The sequence below is a fragment of the Pristis pectinata genome, chromosome 23 (assembly GCF_009764475.1).
Source record: "Pristis pectinata isolate sPriPec2 chromosome 23, sPriPec2.1.pri, whole genome shotgun sequence".
In the NCBI taxonomy this organism is placed as follows: Eukaryota; Metazoa; Chordata; class Chondrichthyes; order Rhinopristiformes; family Pristidae; genus Pristis; species Pristis pectinata.
Genome location: NC_067427.1, coordinates 27,767,106 through 27,783,141, shown reverse-complemented (window position 1 = coordinate 27,783,141; position 16,036 = coordinate 27,767,106). Strand labels below are relative to the sequence as shown.

General features: G+C 40.9%; 1 protein-coding gene across 1 annotated transcript in view; it reads left to right on the top strand.

The window, feature by feature from the left end:
- pnpla7b (patatin-like phospholipase domain containing 7b) overlaps positions 1–16,036 on the top strand; it is a 251,703-nt gene that overhangs the window by 6,886 nt on the left and 228,781 nt on the right. Inside the window, exons 2-4 of the mRNA XM_052037480.1 lie at positions 7,883–7,920; positions 10,361–10,435; positions 13,189–13,276. Of these exons, the coding sequence (XP_051893440.1) occupies positions 7,883–7,920; positions 10,361–10,435; positions 13,189–13,276 (201 nt within the window). The remainder of the gene's footprint in view (positions 1–7,882; positions 7,921–10,360; positions 10,436–13,188; positions 13,277–16,036) is intronic.

Genomic DNA, 16,036 nt, shown 5'->3' with positions numbered 1-16,036 from the left:
GATTAGTAAGTTTGCAGATGACACCAGGATTGGTGGTATTGTGCAAAGTGAAGAAGGTTGTCTAATGTTACAACAGGACCTAGATTGACTGGGTAGGGGAATGGTTGATGGAATTTAACTCAGCCAAGTATGAAATGATGCATTTTGGGAAGTTAAACCAAGGCAGGGTATATACCGTGAATTACAAGGTCCTGGGGAATGTTATTGAATAGTGAGACCTTGGGGTACAAGTACATAGTTCCTTGAAAGTGGTGGCACAGGTAGATAGTGGTGAAGATGATGTATGGTATGTGTGACTTCATTGGCTGAGGCATTGTGTATAGGAATTAGGACATCATGTTGTAGTTGTACAAATTGTTGGTTAGGCAGTATTTAGTGCTGTGTGCAGGTGAACATACTACAGGAAGGATATAATTAAGCCAGAGGGTTCAGAAAAGATTCACAGGAATGGAGGGATTGAGTTAAGGAAACATTGAATAGGCTGAGGTTAATTTCCCTGGGGTGAAGGAGGCTCAGAGGTGACCTTTCGAGGTTTATAAAATGATGAGAGGCATAGATAGGATAGATGGTCAGTTTTTTTTCCTCCAGATTAGGCGAGTCCAAAACTAGAGGGAGGGGGAGAGAGAGAGAGCAAGAGCCATAGAGTTGCACAGCACGGAAACGGGCTCTTCAGCCCAACTCATTCATGCCAACCAAGGTGCCTTCCTAAGCTAGTCCCGTTAGACTGCGTTTGGCCCATGTCACTCTAACCTTTCCTATCCAGTGCTTTAAGGTGAGGGGAAAGATTTAAACAGGATCTGAGGAGCAAGTTTTTCCCCCACAGAGGCTGGTGGGTACCTGGAACAAGCTGCCAGAGGAAGTGGTGGAGTCAGGTGCAATTGTGATGTTTGTAAGACATTTGGACAGACACGTAGGAAAAGTTTCGAGGAATATGGGCCAAATGTTAGGCATATGGGATGGATGAAAATTGGCATCTTGGTCAGCATGGACGAATTGGGCTGAAGGACCTGTTTCCATTTTGTATAACGCAATGAATCTATAAATGCCGGATTGTATTTTAGACAGACCATGGGACCAGACAACAGCTCAGCTGCAGTACTGAAGAATGGTACTACATAATTAGCTGCGCCTCAGACAAGCTGTTCCGGTGTAGTTTCAAAGTTGGTACCTTCTTGGCAGTGTGCCAAATTATTCAGTTCTGTTCACAGAAAGCAGGGCAAATCCAATCAGGGTAATTACTGTCCAATTAGTCTGTTCTTTATCATCAGTGAAGTGATGGAAGCTGTACTCCACAATGCTATCAAGTGGCACTTGCCCATCATAGCCTGCTTGCTAATGCCCAGTTTGGGTTTTGTCAGTACAACTCTGCTCCACACCTCATCAGAACCTTGGTCCAAATATGGATTGAGGAACTGAATTCTAGAGGTGAAGTGGGAATAAGTGGGAATGACTGTTCTTCACATTAAGGCAGCAGTATGGCATCAAGGAGCCCTGATAAAACTGAAGTCAGTGGGCATCAGGGAAAATGCGAGTGTTTGGAGTCATACCCAGCAAAAAGGAAAACTCTTGTCATGGTTGGAGGTCAATCATCCCATGCCCAGAAGGAACTGCAGGGTTTCCTCAGTGCAGTGAAGTTTAACAATCATGTTAAACTTCATCAATGACCTTCCTTCTATCATAAAGTCAGAAGAGAGCAATGTTTGCTGAGGATTGTATAATGTTCAATTCCATTCACAAATGTATCAGTCCATGCCTGCATGCAGATAGATAACATTCAGGTATAGGTTTGTAAGTGGCGGGTAATATTTGCGCCATGTAGGTACTCGGCATTGACCATCTCCAATAAGTGAGTCTAACCACCTGCTCTTGATATTTAATGGCATTACAATCGCTGATTCTCACCACCCCCCACACCAATCTGCGGATCACTATTGACCAGGATCTCACCTGAGCCAATTTTATAGATACTGTGGTTACAAGAATAGGTTGAAGGCTGGTTGTCTTGTGGTGAGTGACTTGCCTTGTGACCCTCCCAAACCTTTCCACCAACTACTAGACAGGAGCTTGATGGAATGCTCTCTACTTGTCTGGATGAATGCAGCTCCAGCAACTTTCAAGAGTCTTGACGCCATTTAGGACAAAGCAGCATGCAAAATTGGGACCCCATCTACCACCATTCTCTCCACCACCAGCAAAAATTTGTTGCAGTGTGTATCATCTACAAACCTACTCATCCAGCTTACTCTGACAAGCTCCTCTCAAATTTGTGACTTCCACTATCAAGAAGGACAAGGGCAGTAGGCGCATGAGTTCCCCTCCATGTTGCACACCATTGTGCTTTGGAAATACTGGGTCTACATTTTGGAACTTTCTCCCAAACAACACTGGGAGTACCTTCACCAGAAGGGCCACAGCAGTTCAAGATGATGGCTCCCTACCCCCTTCTCAAGGGCAACCAACCATGAGCACCCAGATCCTAGAAAAGGAATAAAAATACAATATGCAGTGAATCTTTGGAACTTTTTACATGAAAGAGCAGTGGAAGTAGAAACTTTGAATATTTTTAAGGTAGGCAGATAAATTCTTGAGAACCAAGGGGTGAAAAGTTATTGAGGAGAGGCAAGAATGCAGAGTAGAGGTTATAATTTTATCAGCCATGATCTTATTGGATGATGGAGCAGGCTTAACATAGAACAGTACAGCACAATACAGGCCCTTCGGCCCACAATGTTGTGCAGACCTTGAAGGGCTATGTGGCCTTCTGCTGCTGATAATTTATATGTTCACTTGCCGTTCACTTGCCAATCACTTGCTCATAAAATGCAATCTGGCTGATGGTGCCCAGCCACGGAGTCATGGAGAGATACAGCAGGGAAATGGGCCCTTTGGCCTGCTGATTCCTCATCGACAATGAAGCATCTGTTTACACTAATACCAATTCATTCCCTTCACGTTCCCATCAATTTCCCCCACTTGCCTACTAGAGGCAACTTTGCAGCGTTCAATTAACCTACCAACCCGCGTGCCTTTGACTCGCAGAACGTGCAAACTCCACACAGCCAGCACCTGTGGTCGGGATCGACTCTGGATCACTGGAGCTGTGAGGCAGCAGCTCTACTAGCTGTGGTACTGTGCTGCCCTGCAATCACTCCACTCTTGATCATTAGCGGTGATGGAAGGTGTTGTCAATATTGCTACCAAGCGCCAGTTATTCACTGGTGCCCGATCCGGTTTTTCTTTGGACCACTCAGGATTGTGAAGGCTGAGACTCTTAAAACACTTACTAAAAACCTATCTAGATGAACATTTGAACTGCCAGGCATAGAAAGCTATGGACCAAGTGCTGGTAAATGGGGTTACCATAGGTGGGTGTTTGATGGGTCCTGTGGACATGGTTCCTGTTTCTGTGCTGTATAACTTTATAATTTTCACAAGATGGCATGGATTCTTTAATACTAATTTTTATTTTCTTGTTCTCTCTAGTTGGCATAGGATTATTATCTGCTTTTAAAATGATCCTGGAAAATTAATAAGCATGAGTACTTAAAACAAATTAATTTAATCAATAATTTGATTTTATTAATAATGACTAGAGAGCAGCTCAAGCATGTGAAGACAGTGCTTCTGAAATCAGAGGAAGCATTATGTTTTTCATCTTTTGTTTTAAGAGTTCACGACCAAAATGTAACTGAACAGATGTGAATAAATTATGTGGCATTAGTTATTAATTTTAATTTGAGTAATGATTTGAAAAAGGGATCTAATTAAAAGTTATGGCTGATTTCTTAGTCTAATCTTTAAATGTGTTTAGATTATGGCTTGTGGCTCAGATAATCATAATGTATTTGAACATTTCTGGAATTTGTTGCTTGAATATTAAATGCATTTCTGAATATTCCCTCCCATGTCAACGTATGTCCTTGCTCAAGTAAAATGTTCTTCATGGCTGCTTAATCTTAGAACACATCTTTATGAATGTTGCCATTGTGGCTCAGGTTTGGTGTTTTTGAGCTGTATACTTGTGTTCCTGAGGATCTGGGCTGAGTCTAGCAAACTCATTTCACGTGAGATCTGTATATATGAAAGAAAGAGAAAAACACATTGTAAGCCTTTTTTTCCTTTTGGGTTAAAGTAATAAGATCAGACCTCGTATCGTAACTTGTAAACTCCTCACCCGTGAGTTGCAAGGTTATGGGTTTAAATCCCACTTTAAATGCTGCACATCTTCTAGGGTGATACTCTGGTGCCTTACTGAGGAATGATTGCACCATCAGAGGCAGATTTTTCAGGTATGACATGTTCTCAAACTTTTATACATGTACCTCCTCAGGATATGCTTGGAATTCTTGCTGGATGGAGTGTGAGGGAAGATATGTGGGAGAAGCTCTGTTTTGGTGTGTATATAAGCCTGTGGGTATTCATCTGGGTGGGGTGTGATGTGTAGTGACGATGGCAGATGGTGGTGGGAAAGGGTTGCTGGGGAGAGGATCAGTGTAAATGTTTGGGTACAGATCATAGTGATGGTTGTTGTAGTGGGTCAGGAAGTGTCAATGCATGACATTGGCATTAAAGCACTAAACATGTTGAGAGGTAAGTGTGGATAGCTTGTAGATCTGGAGAGAGAGATTAATATAGAAGAGTTTGAGAACCTCCATTAAATCTTCTGCCCTTTTGGATGTTAAAGATTACTTATCACAATTTGAAGAGCAAGGAATTTTGTAATAACTTAAATTTATTCTAAATCGAATTCATTCAGGCTCCTCCTCCAGTGCTATACTGGGCAAAGCCAGATGCACGTAGCTGATCTGATGACCTTCTTGTCACGTTGACCTCTGGAATAACCTTGTTTAAAAGAGCATTCAGTGACCTTCCTTGAGATTGTAGAGTGGTGCAGAATAATATTCGATTGATAACAACGTGATCTTTAGTGAAATGGATGTTTTATGAAAGATGAAATCATTTTCAATGGAACATAGAAAACAGAAGGAGCTCCCAATTCAAGACTTCCACTGATGTCCAGGAACATACAGTTGACAGATACTGAGTCCAGCTCAACAGAAAGAATGGAAGAGCATAGAAGATGCAGGGGTGAAATTCAAAAAAGAAATTAGGAAGGCAGAGAAAAATCTTAGCTGGTAAAATCAAAAACCTTAAGGAAATATATAGATGTGTGAAAGCATGGAGAATTAGAAAGGAAAGCATAGATCAAAGAAGAAACCAAAACAGCAACCTGAAAGTGGAGGCAGAAGACATGTAAAATTCTGTATGAATGCTTTGCCTTTGACTTCATAGAAGAAAAGATGATTATAGACATTGACATTAAGGAGAAGGAATATGAAGTATTGGAAATGATGCATGGGTGGGAGGAGAACACAAAGCATCTGGCATCTTTAGAAGTGGGTAAATCACCAATGTATGCCAGCTTTTTAAAAGCTACAAGGGGATAAATGATGCAGACTCTTGCTATGTTTTTTCATTGCTTTCGCTACTAGAGCAGAGAACAGAAAGGTTGCTAATGTGATACAAAGAAAGGGAAGTTCCAAATAACCACATTAGTTGCTCTGACATCAATAGGGGGAAATTGTTGGAAAAATTTCTGAGACGCATATCAGCATTCAGAGAAGCACTGGATAACTGGCATGTATTTAAGACAAGGTTGAGTTTGGCTAATTATTGAATTCTGAGAAGATAACAAGGTATGTCAATAAGTTAGAATAATTAAAGTAGGGTACATGGATTTAGCAAGGCATTTGGCACGGTTCCCACAAGGCATGTTACTGATCAAGAAAGTAATAGCCCCTGGAGTTCAAGGGAGAGGGGCAAGTTAGATCAAAAATTAACGCAGTACCAGAAAGCAAAAGATAATAGTCAATGGGAATTCTTTTGAATGGAGGGATGTAAATCAGGCTTCAGTACTAGGGCCTTTGCTTTGTACAAATGTAGGGGCCACAAGTAAAAATATGCCGATGATATCGATGTGGTGGTGATGGAGAAAGTTTTGTGTGGCAGGAAGATGTCAGAGGACTGGTCAAGTGAACTCAGAAGTGGTGAATAGAATTCAGTCTGGAGAATTGAGAGGTAATGCATTTAGGGAGGGCAGCTAAGGCAAGGGATAAATGCTGAGATTTTAAGAAGTAGAAAGGAAGAGAATAACTGTATACAAATCACCAGCAACTGAACTGGTAGATAAGGAGGTTAAGAAGGCAGTTGGGATGCTTATCTTTTGGCTGAGGCATTGAATGTGTGAGGTCTTGCACATCTAGAGTAATGTGTACATTTCTGCTCAGCACACTGCAGGTAGGATGTGATAGCACCGGAGAGGCTGCAGAGTAGTTCTGTGAGGACTTTGCCAGAGTTGGAGATGTATAGTTGAGCAACTTCAAGGCTGGGATGGTTTTCTTTGGAACAAAAGAAGATTATGAAATTATGATGGCAGAGTAAATAGGAAGGACTTATTGGCCAGCAGAGATATTGATGGGGCATTGCTTTAGAGTAAATTGGTAGAAGGACTAGAGAAGTGTTGAGAGAAGTTTTGGCCCAGAGCATGATGGTGGCAGGTGGGTGGAGATCTGGTTGGCTCTGCATTCTGGACGTCTGTGCCTCTGCATTGCAGCGTGGAATACATCGGCCTGATGAAGGTCACTTGCATCACATTTCATTTTGAATTTCAGTTTCTTTTTCTTTATTTCAGCATACATTAATGATATAAATAACAATTTCATGTTTTAGAACTTGTGCTTTTTAATGTTTTTTGTTTGTGCACTTCTCTGATAATTAGAGATGTATGGAAACACTGAAAAGGCCCCTGGCAGCCTGAGCTGTTGGAGAACCACAAGTGTGTTCTGTGGCTGGGCACTCAGTTCCCACCGCCTGTTGCTGAGGCATGCTCGCAGCCCACTGCGTCTCATGGATGGGCCATGGTGGCAATGCTGACTGTGTCTCGGCAGCTAAAGTTTAGTGCTGGCATGCACGGCGTTCGGGAGGTGCACGCTGGTAAAAGCATGATCTGGCAAGGGATTGGGGGGGTTTGAAATGCGCTGCCTGAAACCCTTATACCTGAGTGAGCACTTGGAGACTCATAACCTGCAGAGCTATGGACCAAGAGCTGGGAAATGGGATTGATTTAAATTTTTAGCAGGCATGTGTAAGATTTATGTAAAGGCAGCCTACTGTACTGTAAATTTCAATGATTCCATTCACTATTTCTTCTTTGGCTTTAGAGAAAGTTCTGTTTCATAATTATATAAATCAGGCCAGGTTTTTATTCCATACATGGTTTTGGCTTTGATAATTCCATGATCATCTGGTGCTTACAGGATAGTTGACTTTTCCCCGGTGTGGTTATTAGCTAGTTTTAGCTGGGGCAGAGATCAGAACAGTAAAATTACCTTCTGCCTCTGGACTCGGGAAGCAAAGGAAATTATTCAGGATATCTGTTTAGCTCTGGTGGAAATGCATTTTATGTGGACAGATCTAGCTGAGATATCCTTCATGCCCAAATAGCCTGTCACTGCTTGCTGGTGACACTGCATCTGACTGTTCCAGAAGAGTATTGAACTGATTTTATCTCTGTTCAGGTAATATCTTAATGAAAGAAACTATTAAGTTAAACTGTACAAGAAATGCAAGGGTATAAAGGTGAACATAAAATGTTTGAGGTACAAATATGTACATGGACTGTACTGCTCCATGGAATGTAGAAGAAGAAATAGTTATAGGTAAATCGTAAAAGAACATCCAATAAATGACAGATGCAACTGTTTTTCCCAAAGACATGCTGGTTATTTTGTACTTGTGCTGTACCATGTTATGGTTAGTGTCATGTAATGCCCTTCTGTTCTGAATTGGTTTTGACTGTCTGCTTTCTCTTTCTTTGCTCCAGATGCCCTGAAGGAGCCAGATGGCTGCGTAAGCTCTGAGGTAGTTCGTCACTTTCTCTATATTTCATCAACGGACATTGATACTGCAGAGTTTAGGGTATCATTCAAGCTGTTCATGCATTCGTGGTAATGGGGGTGGTGTGGCTGACTTGTGCACAGTACAGTAGTTTTGCACAAGTTTGCCTTCAATGTAGAACCAGGAATAGAATACAGACCATAGCCTATCTATGCTTTTCATGCTTTTATATATTTCTATCAGGTTTGTGAAATGAAATTTTTGTTCGCTGTTGAATTTGTGACAGAATTTGGGTCTCTTATAGAATGGTAAACCCATCCTGAGAGATCAACTTGAAACGTTAACCCTGTTTCACTCTCTGTGGATGTTGCCTGACCTCTCGAGTATTTCAGTTTTTGTTTGAATTCCAGCTTTACTGCTTTTGCTTTTTGATTATTGGGCAAGTAAGGGTTGGCTTCAACAGAGGAGACTGAAGGGAGACAATTGAGTGCATTTTCCTTAGTCAAAAACCAGGGGCTATAGGCCTGAAAGTAATAAATAGAAAGGTTAAAAGAGGTGGGGGGGGGGGGGGGTGGAAGGAGGAGGGGAAATCATCCCGATGACAGATGCATTGTGGAACTTGCTTGAAAGGGTGGTGTGTGCAGAAAGCATTACATTTAAACAGTACTTGGATGTGTACTTGAAGACCAGTGATCTGCAGGGCTATGGATCTAGTGCTGGAATGTGGAATTAGATTGGGTAGCACTTTTTCAATTGGCACTCTAATTATCTGAATTCGCAGTTCCTCCCTTACAGAATTACCACGACTACTACAGGTGCACATTGCCAAGAGGCAGAGCTGGGGATAGAATAAATTGTTGGCTCAACTTGTAGTTGTAGCTTTTGGGAAAAGTTATTATTCTGTGTTTGCAATAGGCCGGCGAGTAATCCCTGTTTTCTTTCAGTGGTGAATTGATGTCTTAGTCTACTTGGGTGATATAAAAATTCTGTAGTATTACTTGAAGAGCTGGAATTGAGCTTTAACCTGTTCTGGTAAAGCACATGTATTGGACATTGGTATTGTTGTTTGCGGGACATGGCCACATGTGTGTTATACTGTGTTTACCTACAAAATGGTGGTGACCCCATTCTAAAAAAAGTTTAATTGTCTGAAAGGTACTTTGGTCTGTTCTCAGTGTGTTGGGATCTTTGTAAGTACACACTTTTGATATTGGTTCCAATACATCCCAAATGAATGATACCAGGACTAACCTAAAGAATCTATAAAGAAAAACTACAAAATAAAATTCTAGTGCAAAACTGTAGGTGACAGAATTCGTCGGTGATGCCATGTCTTCCTACTCAATTATTGCAAAAATTTGAAATTAATTAATAGAAAGCAGAGGGTTGTGGTGGAGGGAGTGCATTCAGTTGGAGGACTGTGACTAGTGGTGTCCCACAGGGATCTGTTCTGGGACCTCTTTGTGATATTTATTAATGACTTAGATGAGGGGGTGCAAGGGTGGGTTAGCAAGTTTGCAGATGACACAAAGATCGGTGGTGTTGTGGATAGTGTGGAGGGCTGTCGAAGCTTACAGAGGGATATTGATACGATGCAGAGCTGGGCTGACAAGTGGCAGATGGAGTTCAATCTGGAGAAGTGTGAGGTGGTACATTTTGGAAGGACAAACTCCAAGGCGGAGTACAAGGTAAATGGCAGGATTCTGGGCAGTGTGGAGGAGCAGAGGGATCTGGGGGTTCATATTCACAGATCACTGAAAGTTGCCACACAGGTGGATAGGGTAGTTAAGAAAGTTTATGGGATGTTAGCTTTCATAAGTCGTGGGATCGAGTTTAAGAGCCACGAAGTAATGATGCAGCTTTACAAAACTCTGGTTAGACCACACTTAGAGTACTGTGTCCAGTTCTGGTTGCCTCATTATAGGAAGGATGTGGAAGTGTTGGAAAGAGTGCAGAGGAGATTTACCAGGATGCTGCCTGGATTAGAGAGTATGGATTATGAGGAGAGACTAAAGGAGCTAGGGCTTTACCCATTGGAGAGAAGGAGGATGAGGGGAGACATGATAGAGGTATACAAAATATTAAGAGGAATTGATAGAGTGGACACCCATTGCCTCTTTCCCAGGGCACCAATGCTCAATACAAGAGGGCATGGCTTTAAGGTAATGGGTGGGAAGTCCAAGGGAGACGTCAGAGGGAGGTTTTTCACCCAGAGAGTGGTTGGTACATGGAATGCGCTGCCTGGGGTGGTGGTGGAGGCTGATATGTTGGTCAAGTTCAAGAGATTGTTAGATAAGCATATGGAGGAATTTAAGATAGAGGGATATGTGGGAGGAAGGGGTTAGATAGTATTAGGCGTGGTTTAAAGGTCAGCACAACATGGTGGGCCGAACGGCCTGTATTGTTCTATGGTTCTAATAAAACCCTCTTTTTTGATAAATATTTTTCACATTGTGTGTCACAGGTTGGGATGCCAATCAGTGGGGACCTTCCTGCATTAGTCCAGCAGTTTGTGGAGGAGAAAATTCAGACCACAATGGTATGTATGGTTGCCTAATGGGAAGGAAATAGTGGACTTTGGTTACAGTTTCTGCTTTTGTTAGGATCCTGCAGCACAGGAGGAGGCCGTTTGGCCTACTACGTCTATGTCAGCTTTCTGAAAGAGCTATGAATTAGTCTCACTTTCCACATAACCTTGCAGATTTTCCTTTTCCTTTGTTCACTTTGTAAGTTACTGTTGAATCTGTTTCCACAGACCTTTCAGACATTGCATTCCACGTTATAACAACTTGCTTGAGAATAAATTTTTTCAAGTCTGCTCCATGACTTTTTTTTGCCAATTAGTTAAAATTGGTGTTTTGTGGTTAATGATCCTCTTGTCAGTGGAAGCATTATTTCTTCGATCACAGCCACTCTCCAAGGCTTTATCATTCAATCAGGTATTGAAGTTTTCAGGTTGGAGACCTTAAACATTGACTCTAATTTTCTTCCCAGAGATGCGCCCTGATCTGCTGAGTATTTCTAGAGTTTTCTGTCTTTTGTTTGAGGTGAAGTGGTTTGGTTTCTGTCAGGTGTAGGTTACTAGTGCATTGCTGTACCATTGTTGCATGTTAATATAAAGATGCATTGGGTTCTTGGTAGTAAAGAGTACATCTTCTGTAACTAGCTGGTGTAATGTAGGTGGTGATAGCGGGTTGTTATGGACCAGGTAGAAAATGAATTTGATCCATTCAGATACTTGGGTTGCATTCTGAACCCAGGAGATATTTCCATCAGTGGTCCCTGTCTCTACTCCCTCTCCCCCCCCTCCCCACCCCCCCCCATCCCTCTCAACGGATTTGATGATTTTGCAGAGATCGCTTGGTGGATCTGTTGGAAAATGTAGTTTAGAAATACCATATGGGTGTTTTGATCAGTTTCATAATACAAAATAGACTTGGGATATCATTGAATCCTATAGTATTGCCTAAAGTGTGCAAAGGTGGGAAAAAAAGTCTGTGCGTTATTAAGTAAATGGCAGGCAGTGGAAAGGATGACTGCAAATCTCATTAAATAGGTGAGTCGTGTCCCTTCAGGTAATAAGACTGGAATATGAGCTTGCCTACTGGTGGATGGACATAAATGCGCACGCTAACATTTTACATCAAATGTAAGCAAGGTTTACTATTTATAATTGAGCCATGTCTTATAAATTAAAAAAAAATACCCATTGCAAATAACAGAGGTGCTAGAATGTTTGCCTTTTTTCAGAAGATAAATATTATTTCCAAATCCAGCTTGGATGTATTTTACATTCAAGATCCACATTCATTTTTAATTTTTTTTATAGTCACGTATTTGTTTGGAATTATTTTGCTGATTCTTGCATGGATAAACATTGTGTAGGGAAGTGGTACAGGCCTGTGCTGCTGATGAGGGTATGCCAGCAGTGGGGAAAGCGTGGTGGAGCTCAGTCCGTGGAAGGAGAGTTCAGATATTTAGAGGCTGATCATGAACAGGTTTGTCACATCTGTTGGAAGGGATGAAGAATGAAGAGGGCAAGGTACTTGTAATGGATCAGAGCTGCCTGGAATTTTATGAATAGGAACCAAGGAAGGTAAAGAAGTAATCAAGGTGCCAAGTATCAAGTGCAACGGGAAAATGGTAGCTTTGTAAATCACTTGTTAGTCCTTGTCTGGAATATTGTGTCCATTTCTGTGATTCACCCGCCAGGAATGTCAGGACCTTGCAAAAAGTGTCGCGGAGATTTACCAGAGTGATCATCAGGCTGAAGGGCATTTGTGTGGCGAGAATGAAGAAGTTTGGATTGTTAACATTAGAGATTTAAGAGGCATTTGAAGTTCTGAAGGGCTTTTATAAGGTATAACGGTTTCCATTATTGATAACCAAAGGTCACAGAATTAAAGCAATTGGAATACAATTCAGGGAAGATGGTGAGATTTTTTTTTATTTAGCATTTATTTTCTAAAATACTCTGCCTGAAAGGGTGGTAGAGCAGACTGTAGCTGTTAAAAGGGAATTTGATAAATATTTAAAATGGAAATATTTGCAGGGCTATGAGGAAAGAGTGGGACCAACTGGATACCATTTTTCTCCCCCAAAGCTGAGGTATAGACATAAGTGTCTCCTTTTGTGCTGCATGATTTTATGATTTAAATAAACTGTCTACTTTATATTGGTAAAATTGAAAGAGTATTTAAAACAAAACATTCAAAGCCTTCCTGATCCATTGGGAATGGTTTTGGTTTTGATCCCCCTTCTGGGTTAAATTAGCTGATGTTGGCTAGAGTTCCAGTTTACAATGACTGTGTTTTCCTGATTAGCTGTGGTTCTTGCACAGTAGAAAGTGCATCCCCAAAGCAATAGGGAAAATGAGCCTGGGCAATTCCGTATGTTCATGTGATTGGATAGAATGCCAATTCCTCTTTTCAAGACTAACGTGGACATTTGTCAATTGAGTGAGGTACCAGATACTAGAAGCTCTATTATCCAAAGGCTTACATTATAATGGTGTGCACCTTGACAGAAAGTTCAAAATTGGCATGGATTAGAAAAATGCTCTGTGATAGTAATCCCAACTTTTGAATTCCTCCTCTGACACTAAGGGAGACAGTACTAGGTATAAATTGAAGAGACTGAGCATTCAAATTCTGCTGTGAAGGACTGGGGAGAAATTGGTCATGTGGGAGGGGAACGTTGTCTAAAGAACAAAATGAAGTTACAGTATAGAGTGGTGGGAAAATGATTCTGCAGACCAAGTATATTAATATTACTTTTAAATATTTCCTCCAGCTGACAGGAATGATGATTGGAGCACTTGTTGCCATCCTTATCGTTGTAATCATTGTATTCTTCATCTACAGAAGAATGAAGCAGTCGAGTAAGTACATTTTGGAATAGTGAGCTAACTGAATCATTTGATGTACTAACATGCTTCACTCATTTAAAACTCAGCTCCCTTCAAGTAATTTCTAACCATGTTTCAAGAGTAAAATTCCCCAATATCAAACACAAGATTTCTGTTGAGCCAGTAAACTTTTATTAATTTTCTTTCTTACAGGAGACGATGACTCAATGCACTGTATTTGCAGGCAGATCTACCATATACCATCATGTGACAGAGCATCAGTAGTTAGACGATACTCATGCCTCACCCCATCATGTTAGGGCTAGGAGTGTACTCTGAGCTATGAACAGGAAATCCGCTATCGCGAAGACTAATAAAGACCAGTGAGAAAGCCCTCCTTTATTGCCTAGGTGTTGTTTCTTTATTGCAGTAAACCATGAAAGTTCAAGTTTGCTTGGAAATTAATGCTCTTTAAAGCTAGTCTGGTTAAAGAAAGAAAAAGCCAATTCCTTTCCTCTCAGCCTTGATCTCACTGCCTTGTTATGTTCTCACCTCGTCTTGACTCTTTGGGTAGAGTATCGTAGACCCTAAGAATATATCCACAGTTATTTGCGACCAGTAGATCAACAGGGTGGTAAGGCAAGTCCAAAATGGTCACCCACCTGTATATAGAACATAAAGTGGGACAGTCCAGAGCTGCTGATAATCATTGTTGGAGCTTAGACCCACGACTCAACCTGACTAGCTCTGAAGGAATAACTATTATGGGCAAACAATAGAATCTCTTAAGATGGTATTTCGGTTATGAAGCAAATACACACCCCCTCCCTTCAAATAAAATGAGATGATTCTCATATGACATCCATGATTAAACTAATAAGATCTCCGAAAAGCAAATGCTTAAGCAGAGGTGAAGTAAGGGATAACATGAAAATGGATGATGGGAAACAGCAGGTAATTACATTTAAGGTCAAGGATTAGAGAAAAGAGCTTAGTGTTGATAGTAATAGTGAAGGTCTTTATAAGTGCAGTTCCCACTGTTTTTAGTGTGCACATTCATGCAGGTGCTGCACACAATGTAGTACCAAGTTGTCCTGTTATATAACAATGTTCCTGCTGGGTAGTGACTTGTTAGCCATTTGTTTCCTGTCTCTATCTGGCCTCTAACTTTATAGGGCAATTTGAAACCAATATAAGTATAGAAAAATTATAGGCATGGCAAAGTCATTGGATATTTTGCTTTGCATTATGCCACTGGAGAAAGCTGATAAGATATCCAAATCACGGGAGAATAGAGGGGGAAGGAACCTGCAGGTGCTGTATCAATACAAAGAAAGTGCCAAGTATAAATTGACTAGAATTCTGATCTAGACAGATTCTACTTTCAGTTAGATTCAAATGATTCAGCAATAGGCAAGTACACGGGGGAATGATTAGTTATAATCCTTTAAGGCTCATTGAATTTGCTGATGGAGTCATTATAAGAGCACATGCATTAAAACCTCTGATTATAAACAGGAAAGTGACAAGCAAGACGCTTGAATTTAAACAACAAAGATTATTCAGGAATTCAATCAGCAGTTTACGAGACTAATGCCTGGAACAGGCAGCTTGTCTTATGAGGAAAGGTTGGACAGGCTAGGACAAAAAAGTGAGAATGGACTTGACTGAAATGTACAAAATCCTGAGGGATCTCGACAGGGTGGATGTAGAGGGGATGTTTCCTCTTGTGGGAGATTCGAGAAGTGGCGGTTTTGTTTAAAAATAAGGGGTTGCCTTTTAAAACACAAAGTAGGCATTTTTTTTCCTGAGGATTGTGCATCTTTGGAACTCTTCCTCGAAGGGCTGTGCAAGCTGTCTTTGACTATTTTTAAGGCACAGGTGGATAGATACTTGATATGCAAGGAATGGTTACTGGGTGTAGCTGGGAGTGAGGAGTCAAATTACAATCAGATCTACTGTGATCTAAGCCTGAGAACATAGTAATGATGGCAATCACTGGGATGGAGACTGAATGATGAAGAAAGATAAACTTATGTACTACTGCTGGAAAATGATGGCATTGAGGGGCTGATGTAATTGGAAAAATAATAAAAGGAATTGAGAAAATAAAGCCATGAGTAAAATAAATCTAAAGAAAATTGATAGATTTTACAATTATTCTTAACAGAGAAAAAAATAAAATCTGCAACTGACAAAAACATTTTGGTGAAGTGGAACTTGGTGCTCTGTCCACTAAAGATAGGAAGCCGGTTGAGCTGATTAAAAGGGAGCTAGTTATTTGGCAAGTGAGGGCATCGTGGACATGGAGTAAGTGGTGCATCAGACAATGTGGGTTGAATGATGGCCTCTTTTTGAAAATAGCCCAATTAGAGTGTTTATTGAGTTACCGACTTTTTTAAGTTTCGTATTTCAGGCTCTCTTCGGGTATGCTGATCAAGATAAATACTGTCAGCTGAATACAGAAGGATAGACAGCAAGACCCTAGAATTCCTGGATTCAGATAGGTTTTGTTTCTAGAAGTGGGTCTGACCCTAGAGTCAATGACAGAAATTCTGTTCTGAGCATAGTGCTATCTGTAAATCAAGTTTCACAGTAGTTGCAACACTTAATAAACCCAAGTTTTGTTTTGCCTCCTTTCACATAAACCACATTTGGTATTGGGATTGGTTTGTTATTGTCACATGTACTGAGATATCGTGAAAAACTTTTTGTTTTGCATGCCATCCAAACAGATCATGCCATATGTAAATACATCGAGGTAGTAAAAAGAAAAACAGAATGAAGAATATA